At 47.9% G+C, this 13,082-nt stretch overlaps 1 protein-coding gene across 1 annotated transcript in view; it reads right to left on the bottom strand.

The window, feature by feature from the left end:
• Positions 1 to 1,953: 1,953 nt before the first annotated feature.
• The window catches only part of LOC140716492 (cytochrome P450 2B4-like), a 50,868-nt gene continuing 39,739 nt past the window's right edge, over positions 1,954 to 13,082 (bottom strand). The window contains exons 8-9 of the mRNA XM_073029276.1: positions 11,031 to 11,172; positions 1,954 to 3,073 (exon numbers count right to left, since the gene is read on the bottom strand). Coding sequence (XP_072885377.1) covers positions 2,865 to 3,073; positions 11,031 to 11,172 — 351 coding nt within the window. The 3' untranslated portion in view covers positions 1,954 to 2,864. The remainder of the gene's footprint in view (positions 3,074 to 11,030; positions 11,173 to 13,082) is intronic.

Below are 13,082 nucleotides of genomic sequence, written 5' to 3'. Positions count from 1 at the left end.
AGCCCACCATAACAGACGGTGATACAGCCAGTTAGAATTCTCTCCACGGTACCTGTAGAAATTTGCGAAATGTCTTTGGTGACATGCCAAGTCTTGCCAAGTTCCTGATGAAATATAGCCACAGTTGTATCTTCTTTGTAGCTGCATCGACATGTTGGGGCCCAGGATATATCCTCAGAGATATTGACACCCAGGAACTTGAAATTGCTAACAATTTCCACTTCTGATCCCTCGGTGAACTGCCAACTTTTGTTAGTGTTGTTTTGAAAGTTTCATTCTAATGCTATTAATTGCATTAATTGCTATTAATTGTTGTCGGAGCAGTGCTGCCAGGATAATCAAGGACACGACCCACCCAGCCCACACACTTTTTGTCCCTCTTCCCTCCGGGAGAAGGTTCAGGAGCTTGAAGTCTCGTACCGCCAGATTTGGGAACAGCTGAACGGATCCTGACCTGGATCTGGGCCGTACCTTCCAAATATCCAGACCTGTCTCTTGGAGTTTTTTTTGCACTACCTTACTTTCCATTTTCTATTTTCTAATTATGATTTATAATTTACATTTTTAATATATTTACTTTGATTTGTACTTCAGAGCGCGAAGTGCAGAATCAAATATCGCTGTGATGATTGTACGCTCTAGTATCAATTGTTTGGTGACAATACTAGTAATAATAATAATCAGATTGCTGGGCAGTGCAGTGCGGAAGGCTGGAAAGGCCTATTCCACACTGTTTCTAAATCAATCAATCAATCAATAAACTTCATTTCGGTTCTCTATGTTACAATAATTTTTGGAGTAAGAAATGTTAATGGATGTTATGATAATGTCGTATAAGACATTGGAGAGGCCTAATTTGAGGGATTGTGGGCAGTTCTGGTCACCTACCTACAGGAACGATGTCAATAAGATTGAAAGAGTGCAGGGGAGATTTACAAGGATGTTGCCAAGACTTGACGACCTGCGTTATCGGGAAGGGTTGAATCAGTTAGGACTTTATGACCTGGTGTTTGGACGATCTAAATGCTGGGCAGGATGGATTGAAAAGGCAGGGTGTCGGGACCGGAGGTGAGGTTCAGACCGGTTCTTCTCACTGCTCTGTAACATTTGTTCAGCTCTTCACTGCAGTATGGCTGAGGCTGTGGGCCTACTCTGGGCTCTGCGATGTTTTCCACTGCTGTGTGGTGAATGGAGGCTGAGGCTGCGGGCCTACTCCAGGTGTCATGACACTTTGCTCTGCTGTGTGGTGAACGGAGGCTGGGGCTGTGGGCCTGTTCTGGGCTCTGCGATGTTTTCCTCTGCTGACTGGTGAACAGAGGCTGAGGCTGCGGGCCTGCTCCAGGCTTTGTGTCTAAGGACTCACTTTCATTCTGAATGCTGTTTGCTTGCTTTTATTGTTTGCACAATTTGTTTTTTTTTTCTCTCTGGGTGTTTGTTGGTCTTTTTTAATGGGTTCTTTTGGGTTCCCTTGTTTTGTGCCTGCCTGCAAGGAGATGAATTTCAAGGATGTAAAATATATACATACTTTGATAATAAATGTACTTTGAACTTTATTTCCTTGAGCATAGGAGAATGAGGGGAGATTTGATAGAGTTAAGCAAAATTATGAGGGGTACAGATAGCATAAATGCAAGCAGGCTTTTTTCCACTGAGGTTGGGTGAGACTAGAACTAGAGGTCATGGGTCAAGGGTGAAGGGTGAAATATTTAAGGGGAACATGAGGGGGAATCTTCTTCACTCCGAGGTGGTGAGAGTGTGGAATGAGCTGCCAGTGGAGGTGGTGGATGCAGATTCGATTTCAACATTTAAGAGAAATTTGGTTGGGAGGGCTATGATCCGGGGGACAGGTCGATGGGACTAGGTTGAGACTAGATGGGCCAAAGGGCCTGTTTCTGTGCTGTAGTGTTCTATGACAGTAAACGAACATCCAAAAAGGAGTCTTAAAAAATTGGGTTTTGACTTAATAATTTTCCTCTTCAAATTTAATTCCAAAGGGTCTTACGTACATAACCAAAGACATGGTGTATTTTAATATTTACATCTCAAAAATAGCCAATAAAATACATGGCTAGACAGATCAATATACAATAAACAAATAACAAAATATTGCAGCTGCTGAAAATATGAACTGAAAACAGAAAACGCTGGAAACTCTCAGCGGGTGGAGAAACATTTCTGACTGACGACCTTTCATCGGAACTGTTAAAACGGGGAGAAATAAAATCTTGTTTTGTTTTGCAGGAGAGGCAAGGATTAAGGAGAGAAAAGGGTGTATCTGTAGTAGGGTGGGTGGAGGCCAAGATCTCTCCGAGGGGTCGTCGGAGAGCTACACTGGCTGGGGCCAGGGCCTTTTTTATGCTTTGGCTCTTGGTAGGGTCGCCTGTGCCGAACAGGTCAAAGGGTAGAGGTCAGACTAAGAGTGGGCCTACCGGCCCTCCAGTTTCGGGGGTTCAGCTCAGGGCTAACAACCCTGACTGGTAAAACAAAATTGGTACTGAAACAGCAATGAAGAATCTTTCTACATCTGAGTGTGACGGTATTCCTGAGTCTCCACCCGGGACTGGGATGACTGACAGTAGTGAAAACCGAGAGGAAGCTACTGACACGATGAAGGAAGCCCTGAACACGGCCAGAGGTGGAGGACCTTCATTAATGCCCTGAACGCCTGCCAGCAGAGTAATGAGCAGTAAGTAAGTGTGACATTTGCTATCTTCCAGTTCCCTGTGACCTGCCCACAGTCCAGAGATACTCTCTCCACAAACTCCGCCTGAGCCACTGGGTGTTTCCAGCACCTCCGGTGCTTTCCTTTTGCCGCACGGTGAGATTTTATGGAAGGTTTCGTGGGGTTGGGGTGTCTCCAAGCGTCACTCCCTGACTGGCCCTCTGACCGGCTCGCGAGGAACACAGTACAGCCGGTAGGGGTGATGCAGCGTTGAGAAGCCGCTCGACAGGGGCTTGACGTTGATGGCAGGTGGTTCCAGCGGGGAGCGGATGGTGAAGTTCTGCAGCAGGGTGGTTAGGAAGATGAAGATCTGCGTCTGGGCCACCTCCTCGCCGATACACATTCGGTTCCCTGCAAGACACACACACGCAGGTAGCTCAGTGAGAAATCAGAACCTACCGGTCAAATTTTATGTTTCTTAAAGACTTTGGTAATGTTAAAATCATGCACAACATGGTGGTGAGGGAGTCTCAAGCTGTGACTCCCTCCCCTATAGCCACCCCCGGGCTGGCCTCACCCCCATGACCTCACCCATTGAGTCTGAGGCCACTCCTTTGCCAGGATGCACCGCTGACTGCAGTGCATAGTTTTACAATAACCGCACTGTGCTGGGAGATGTGATTGGTTTATTGTTGTCATGTGGACTGTGATAGGGTGGAAAAACATTCGTTCACAAACCAGCCGGAGAGACATTCCGTATACTAGTACAGTGCGGTAGGTGAGGCGTTATACCGTAGCGGTTAACTCGACTCCATTACAGCGCGGGGCTATTTATTTATATTTGCATTTGCACAGCTTCTTGTCTTCTGCAGTCTGGTTGACCTTTCACTGATCCTGTTATAGTTACTATTCTATAGATTTGCTGAGTATGCCCACAGGAAAATGAATCTCAGGGTTGTATGTGGTGACATATGTGTACTCTGATAATAAATTTTACTTTGAACATGATTTCTCTAACTTCCGTTAATGCCCCTCCTCCCCTTCTTACCCCATTCCTTATTTATTCCCCCCTCCTTTTCTCTCTCTGCCCCTCTCACAATCTCTCCTTGCCTGCTCTCCATCTCCCTCTGGTGCTCCCCTCCCCCTTTCTTTCTCCTTAGGCCTCCCGTCCCATGATCCTTTCCCTTCTCCAGCTCTGTATTCCTTTTGCCAATCACCTTTCTGGCTCTCAGCTTCACCCCACCCCCTCCGGTCTTCTCCTATCATTTCGGAGTTCCCCCTCCCCATCCTACTTTCAAATCTCTTATTATCTTTTCTTTCAGGTTAGTCCTGACGAAGGGTCTCCGCCTGAAACGTCGATTTCCCGGTGGCCAATTAAAAAAAATATTGGATAGGTATATGGACAGGAAAGGAATGGAGGGTTATGGGCTGAGTGCAGATCGGTAGGACTAGGTGAGAGTAAGCGTTCGGCACGGACTAGAAGGGCTGAGATGGCCTGTTTCCATGCTGTAATTGTTATATGGTTATATAGTGCTTCTTCCTGGCCTGCTGCGTTCCACCGGCATTTTGTGTGTGTTGCCTACTTTGAACTGTACCCACGCCACCTTCCTCGTGAAGACGTTTCCCCCTCAAATCCCTTTAAAAATTCCCTCTCTCTTAAGAGCGCTCGTCGTTTACTTCAATCGGGGGGTTGTTAACGGTTTAATCAAAGGAGTGAATCTCCGGCACTGATTGATGACAGGATTCGGAACCGGAAATTGTTTTGGGAAGGCCGTCAGTTGCGGTTAACTCCCTGGAAGAGCATAATGCCAGTCTGGAACCAGACCAGCACGAGGAACAGAACAACAGTTAACAGGGCATCCCTCAGGCTCACGCTGTGACAGTAGGACATTGGGAAGTCAGCTTTGCTTATCCGAGACCCACGGTCTGAGGACTAATGAATTGGAAGAGGCTAACAGTAACGAGGTAAGAATTAATGGTCTATCTAAGGCATAGTGTGAGAGTCATATATCACAGGCTAACTAGTCTGTGATAAACAAGATTCCCATCTGCCCTAGTGCCATGTGACCGTGTTTGGCTCATATCCCCCTAAACCAGGGGTTCCCGAGCCTTTTTAGGCCATGGACCAATACCATTAACCAAGGGGTCTGCGGACACCGGGTTGGAAAGCTGGCATGGTTAGCGCGTTTATGCATTGAATTACTGCCACCTGATTAGATATTTTCGTTAATGAGCAGGTGTACCTAATAAAGTGTAGCCAGTGAGTGTAGATTCAATGGGCCAAACATTCTTTTCTATATCATAGGGAAATGAGGGACCAGGGCTATATATACAAAGCTGCAGAGCCCTGAATATATAATTTACTGCATGCTACAGTGGCAAGTATTTCACAGTTATAAAGTTACATTGCTGTACAATGAAGTGCACAGCTGTATGAGATACTGACGAGGCCGCACCCAGAGAATTATGTACAGTTCTGGGTGTACTGTCATTAAGCTGATAGGATAACAAAGTCCGTTTACAAGAAAGCACCTCTGTTCCACCCGCCAAGTGTGCAGCTTCCCGGCGGCCAAACAAAATTCCAATTCCCGTCCCCGTCGGTCCATGACCTCCTCTTGTGGCAAGGGTGGAGGAACAACACCTTATATTCCGTCTGGGTGGCCTCCAACCTGCTGGCATGAACATTGATTTCTCCTTCCAGTAATTTTTTCCCCCTCCCTCTCCACTCTTCCTCTATTCCCTACTCTAGTCTTTTACCTCTTCTTACCTGCCTATCACTCCCCTTGGGTCCTTCCCTTTCTCCCATAGTTCACTGTCCTCTCCTATCAGATTCCCTTCTTCTCCAGCCCTTTGCCTTTCCCACCCACTTGGTTTCAACTATCACCTTCCAGATCCTTCCCCCCCCCCCCAACCATTTTACTTTGTGACTTCTCTCCTTCCTTTCCAGTCCCGAAGCCGAAGAAAGGTCTCGACCCACAACGTTGACTGTTCACTCTTCTCCGCGGACGCTGAATCCCTCCAGCGTGTTGCGTGCGTCACTTCAGAATTCCAGCATCCGCAGACTCTCGCGTATTTACATTACGAGAACGTCGCAGGGACTCGTGGGCCAGAGTTATAGACTGGACAGGCTTGGACCTCAATCATGAGGGGCAAAGAAGGGGTTAATGCCCTTCGCCCTTTTTCCCCAGAGAAAGAGAATTAAAAGACTTTTGCACGTTCTCCCCATGATGGCATGGGTTTCATCCGGGAGCTCCAGTTTCCTTCCACAGCCCAAAGAAGTTGTCATAAATTCTCCCGTGATTAGGGGTTGCTGAGTGGCATAGCTTGAAAGGCTGGAAAGGCCTATTTCACACTGCATCTCAACAAAGATCCAAGATGGCGGCGCGACGCAGCTTGCAGCGGCCACTCCGGAGCTGATTATCCGTTATTTGTGAAGCGGGGTGCCGTACGCAATCATAATCGATTGAAAACGGACGTGGGAGCACGGAGGAACATTGGGAAATTCCAGGAAGACCTTCTTCGTTGCTGCTGCTGCTGTGAGGTCCGGGACTCTGCTGGGAAGAACAGGCCCCCAGTCCTCGGGGTTGCGTTGCCGATGGCCGTTGACGGGGCTGTCTTAATACGCTCGGCAGAGGATGGTGCTGGGAGAAGCTGTGCCGGAGGGGATGATCGGAGGCTCGGAGGTTCGACAGACTTGGAGTCCGCTGCGATCAGGTCGCTTTTGGTGTGTGCTGCATCTGCGAGGCTGGGTTCGACGGAGCTTTCATTGTCTGCTACGTCTGCGAGGTTGAGTCCGGCGGCGCCGTGGAAGTCCATAGCGGGGGTATTCCCTTCTGCAGCCGGCGTGGGACTACACTGAGCTACGTATTGTGTACGGTTCTGGTCACCAAATTATAGGAAAGATGTCAACAAAATAGAGAGAGTACAGAGAAGATTTACTAGAATGTTACCTGGGTTTCAGCACCTAAGTTACAGAGAAAGGTTGAACAAGTTAGGTCTTTATTCTTTGGAGCGGAGAAGGTTGAGGGGGGGACTTGACAGAGGTATTTAAAATTATGAGGGAGATAAATAGAGTTGACGTGGATAGGCTTTTTCCATTGAGAGTAGGGGAGATTCAAACAAGAGGACATGAGTTGAGAGTTAAGGGGCAAAAGTTTAGGGGTAACACGAGGGGGAACTTCTTTACTCAGAGAGTGGTAGCTGTGTGGAATGAGCTTCCAGTAGAAGTGGTAGAGGCAGGTTCGATTTTGTCATTTAAAAAAAAGATTGGATAGGTATATGGACAGGAAAGGAATGGAGGGTTATGGGCTGAGTGCAGGTCGGTGGGACTAGGTGAGAGTAAGCGTTCGGCATGGACTAGAAGGGCCGAGATGGCCTGTTTCCGTGCTGTAATTGTTATATGGTTATAAAAAAATATAGACTACAGACCTACCCAGGACTGCACAAAACAGTGCAGGCATTACAATAAATAATAAACAAGACAATAGGCACAGTAGAGGGCAGTAAATTGGTGTCAGTCCAGGCTCTGGGTATTGAGGAGTCTGATAGCTTGGGGGAAGAAACTGTTACACAGTCTGGTCGTGAGAGCCCGAATGCTTTGGTGCCTTTTCCCAGACGGCAGGAGGGAGAAGAGATTGTATGAGGGGTGCGTGGGGTCCTTCATAATGCTGTTTGCTTTGCGGATGCAGCGTGTAGTGTAAATGTCCGTGATGGTGGGAAGAGAGACCCCGATGACCTTCTCAGCCGACCTCACTATCCGCTGCAGGGTCTTGCGAACCGAGACGGTGCAATTCCCCAACCGGGCAGTGATGCAGCTGCTCGGGATGCTCTCAATACAACCCCTGTAGAATGTGGTGAGGATGGTGGGTGGAAGATGGACTTTCCTCAGCCTTCACAGAAAGCAGAGACACTGCTGGGCTTTCTTTGCTATGGAGCTGGTGTTGAGGGACCAGGTGAGATTCTCCGCCAGGTGAACACCAAGAAATTCGGTGCTCTTAACGATCTCTATCGAGGAGCAGTCGATGTTCAGCGGAGAGTGGGTAGAGCAGGGTTTCCCAGCCTGGGAGCCCATGGACCCCTTGCTTAATGGTATTGGTCCATGGTATAAAAAGGGGTGGGAATGGTTTAGAAGGAAATGGACCAAATGTGGGGAAATGGGACTGGCTCAGATGATTATGGTTGAATGCTAAAGACATGTGAGTGTCTGCTAAAGGTCAGAGTCCCGGAATACCTGGAAGGGAAACCTGTCAAAGTGTTAGAGGGACTTTTCAGCCTTTCATCCGTGCCCCTCATTAAAAGGACAGCTTTAAGGGCAGTGCAATAATTTCAGTCACTTCCAGCACTCTAAAAGTTGGAAGTTTTGAGAAGCCGTATGTGTGTGTGTGTGTGTTTGTGAGTGTGTCTGTGTGTGTGTGTGTGCGTGAGTGTGTGTGTGTGTGTGTGTGCGCGCGTGCACGTGTGTGTGTGTATGAGTGTGTGTGTGTTTGTGCATGTGTGAGTGTGCGTGTTTGTGTGTGAGTGTGTGTGTGTTTGTGTGTGTGTGAGTGTGCGTGCATGTGTGCGTGTGTGAGTGTGTGTGTGTTTGTGTGTGTGAGTGTTTGTGTGTGTGTGAGTGTGTGTGTGTTTGTGTGTGTGTGAGTGTGTGTGAGTGTGCGTGCATGTGTGCGTGTGTGTGTGTGTGTGTGTGTGTTTGTGTGCGTGTGTGTGTGAGTGTGAGTGTGTGAGTGTGTGTGTGTTTGTGTGTGTGTGAGTGTGCGTGTGTGTGTGAGTGTGCGTGTGTGTGAGTGTGAGTGTGTGTGTGTTTGTGTGTGTGTGAGTGTGTGTGTGTTTGTGTGTGTGTGTGAGTGTGTGTGTTTGTGTGTGTGTGAGTGTGCGTGCATGTGTGCGTGCATGTGCGTGTGTGTGTGTGTGAGAGTGTGTGAGTGTGTGTGTGTGTGTGTGTGTGTTTGTGTGTGTGCGTGCGTGCGTGCATGTGTGTGTGTGAGAGAGAGATTGTATTTTAAACTGCCCTGACTGTCTATGGGCTGAACCGATTCAAACTGTGGCACGTTGCAGGAGGTTTAGCTCTGTTTCAGTTCCTCAGGAAGTACCTCTTTAAGAAGCTGAGTAAATGTGAGAACTGAGAGATGTTTGTTCTTTGATATAAGTCTTAAAGTTCTTTCTCACTGTGAAAACTAAACATTTTTATTTTGCTAGATAAACTTTAACACTTATATGAAAGAACAAACAAAAAGATAAACAAGGTGGAGGCTGAGATAGCACCCACAGTTACACAGTACGTTCAAGCTATATAACTGATGTAGTATAGATTAAATATATATTTTCTAAATATTTAATGTATACAGTGCATCACTTTGCAAAAGTCTTAAGCACATACGTATACATCTAGGGTGCCTGTGACTTTTGCACAGTACTGTAGTAATTTTATGTATTGCACTGTACTGCTGCCAAAAAAAACAAATTTCATGACGTATTTGAGTGATGATAAACCTGATTCTGATATGGGTCTCTGTTGTGGACTGAGAGTGGGAAGGGGGCAGGGAGAGAGGGAGAGGGGAATCGTGGTTGGGAATGGGGGAAGGGAGTGGGAAGCACCAGAGAGACATTCTGTAATGATCAATGAACCAATTGTTTGGGATCAAATGTCCTTGCCTGGTGTCTCAGGGCTGGGCGTGTCTGTACCTGCGCCATACCCCCACCCCGGCTCCACACCTCTCCCGCGGTACTCCACACTCACCATTCCCAATCTGCTCCCGCCAGATGTACAAACTCGCTCTCCGCTCCGCATTGACAAATACGGTACAGTGCAAAAGTCTTCGGCACCCTGACTATATACGTGCGCCCAAGACCTTTGCACAGTACTGTACTTACATAGAATATACTTTTAGTCTAATATATATATATATATATAGAGACCAGTAACTTTCTAAGGAGGCTGAGGAGAGCTGGTCTATGCACACCAGTACTCACAACCTCCTACAGATGCACAGGGGAGAGCGTGCTAACATGTGGCATTACTGTGTGCTACGGGTAGTTAAAGCTGCCCAACGCCTCACCGCGCCAGCCTACCCACCATCAAGGGCACATGTACAGAAAGGCCAGTAACACCATGAAGGATCTCCCCCCACCCCAGTCTGTCCCGCTCCCGTCAGGGAGGAGGCACCCGCACCAGGATCGCCAGGGTCAAGGACGGTTACTGCCTCCCCAAGCTGTCAGGCTGATCAACAGCTCCACCCGTTAACCCACCCCATCCACGTCACTGGGCGTCCCTTTATGCACTCACAATCAGTCCATGTATTTTACAGTTACAGGATTTCCCCCGCTATCCGAAGGTAGAGCCTTCCTACGAAACCGTTTGTAAGCCGAAATGTCGTGAAGCGAAGAAGCAATTGCCATTAATTTATACGGGAAAAATTTTTGAGCGTTCCCAGACCCAAAAAATAACCTACCAAATCAAACCAAATAACACATAAAACCTAAAACAACACTAACATATAGTAAAAGCAGGAATGATATGATAAATACACACCCTATATAAAGTAGAAATATTGTACGTACGGTGTAGCTTCACTTAGCAAAATTGGGAAGACAGTGAGCCAAAATCGATTTGGAGAAAAATAATCGGCACGTACACGCATACACATGTACGTGCATACGTACTTACATGTGTATGCACATACACGCATGCACACACAACTGCCCACACAAGGCTTCACGGTCATTGTCGTCTTCCTCAGGGTAAACACACGTATAAAGCGGGCGTCTTTTTTTTTCGTAAAAGCGAAAATCCTCTTTGGTTAGCGAAAACAGGTACTGACGTAGGTCTCTCGTAACAGCGAGCTGCCGTAAAGCGAACGTTCGGAAAACGGGGGCCACCTGTACTTGTATATTGTGTGTTATAGGTTTGTTTCTATACAGATACTGTGTTCTCCATACTGCTGGTCCTTCGAGCTTCGCCGGCCAGCGACACTCCAATGTAACCCTAGCCTAATCACGGGGCAATTTACAATTAAGCTGCCAGCTGGCTGGTCTGTGGACTGTGGGAGGAAACCGGAGCACCCAGAGGAAACCCACATGGTCACGGGGGAGAGTATCCAGACTCCTCACAGGCAGCGTCGGGATTATAATAGTAGAGGACCTACTTATCAGCATGGAAAAGTCTTAGGCACATATGTGTGGCTAGGGTTGCTAAGCTGTTTGCACAGTAGTGTATCTCTGGAGAGGTCAGAGCAACACCAAGTAGCAAGCAGCAGAGATCAGGATTGAATCCGGCTCACGCTTTTTTAACCATTTCAACGTTGGTGCTAAGCCAACGCAGTAATATAAATAGAGGCGGCTACGCCTTGAAGAAGCGAGCTTTGTGCCAAACCTATTGAGAACGGCAGGAAGGCTTCCTTGTGCTTCAGTTGTCCCCTCTCGTCCAGGAAATGATCCACGTTGAAGGATTCCGGAGTCTCCCAGCAGCAGGGATCGTGCAAAACGGACGCGAGCAGCGGGATCACGATCATTCCCTGAAAAAAGGGGGTCAGGAGTTAAGGAAGGTCTTGCGGTGATACAACAGTTGTCTGAACTTTGTGTCCCCCTAAGCCAGCTCCCCTCTGTAGCTGATGTTGTAATATTGGATCTGCTGAAGGTCACATATGCATTTCAGGCTTCTCCCTCTTGATTTATTACACTGGGGATGTCACCATTTCTATCGGAGTGTGTAAGTGACCTTATAGTACTGCACAAAAGCTTCAGGCACTTACATATTCAGTAGCTAGACTTTTGCACAGTACTGTAGTAATTTTGCACAGTACTGTAGTAATTTTGCACTGTACTGCTGCCGCAAAAGAAAAATCAAATTCATGACGTATGTGAGTGATGATAAACCTGATTCTGATCTGGGTCTCTATTGTGGACTGAAAGTGGGAAGGGGGCAGGGAGAGGGGAATCATGGTTGGGAAAAGGGGACGGGAGAGGGAAGCACCAGAGAGACATTCTGCAATGATCACTAAACCAATTGTTTGGAATCAAACAACCTTGCCTGGTGTCTTCAGGGCCGAGTGTGTCTACACCCATGCCACCCCCCCCCCCCCACCCTGGCACTCCTTCTCTGCAACCTGCCCCGCACCCCTCCCCCGGCACTCCACCCTCGCCATTCCCAACATCCTTTGCCCCTGCCAGATTTACAAACTGGCTCTCCGCCCCATCGTAACCATCATTAGCGGTCACTCGTAGTCGAGTACGATTTCTCTCCTGCTGGTTGATCTGGTCACTTGTGGGTCTTGAGATGACTGAAGAGGCCGGTCCGTGGCCCACAAGTCCTGTTGTAGTGCTGGCAGGTGTAGGTCATCGAGGTGGTGGTGGATGTTGCTGGTCGGGCCCTTCCCAGGCTCTCCTCACGTTGAAGCCGTTTAGTCTCGGTGGCACGGTGGAGGTGTTCTTCGAGCTCTGCAATCCCTCAGCTTTTCCTATCCGGTGCTAATTTCTCCATTCAGGCTGACGTGGCACTTCCTCAGGTGTGTCCTGATATTGTCTTTGAACCACTTTTTCTGCCCTCCAGGAGTGTGCTTTGCATCCTCGGGTTGGCCGAACAAGAGTCGTTTAGGGAGGCGGGAGTCAGACATATGGCCGACCCATCGCAGTTGGTGTTGAGTCACGATTGTGCCTACGGAGTTAATGTTAGCTTCCTCCAGGATGCTGGAGTTAGTGCACCTGTTCTTCCAGCTAACTCTCAGAATCTTTCGGAGGCATCTCTGATGGTAAGTTACGCGCGCGCGCACACACACACACACACACACACACACACACACACACACACACACACACACACACACACACACACACACACACACACACACACACACACACACACACACACACACACACACACACACACACACACACACACACACAGCAGCGTCTCTGGAGAAGAGTGTGTCCTGCTGCAGGGTCTCTGTCCAAAATGTCGACTGTACTTTTTACCATAAATGCTACCTGACCTGCTGAGTTCCTCCAGCATTTTGTGTGTGTTGCTTAGATTTCCAGCATCTGCAGATTTTCTCTTGTTTTTGATAGTAAGATTCTAGGCATTTTATGTGCCAGCTGTATGTTGTCTACATAGCAAGGAGGGTGGGACTATAGCTTTATAGGCCAGAAGCTTATGGGCATATGTACAAAATTAAGGGAGGGAAGTTTAGGGGAGACATCAGGGGTAAGTTTTTTACACAGAGGGTTGTGAGTGCCTGGAATGACTTGCCAGGGATGGTGGTGGAGGCTAAAACATTAGGGGTATTTAAGAGCCTCTTGGACAGGCACATGGATGAAAGAAAAATGGAGGGTTATGGGGTAGTGTGGGTTTAGTACTTTTTTTTAAAGGATTATATGGGTCGGCACAACATTGAGGGCTGAAGGGCCTGTACTGTGCTGTAGTGTTCTA

This window comes from Hemitrygon akajei, chromosome 25 (genome assembly GCF_048418815.1).
Source record: "Hemitrygon akajei chromosome 25, sHemAka1.3, whole genome shotgun sequence".
NCBI lineage: Eukaryota > Metazoa > Chordata > Chondrichthyes > Myliobatiformes > Dasyatidae > Hemitrygon > Hemitrygon akajei.
The sequence above is the reverse complement of the archived record's forward strand: the minus strand, read 5'-3'. Positions and strand labels throughout refer to the sequence as shown.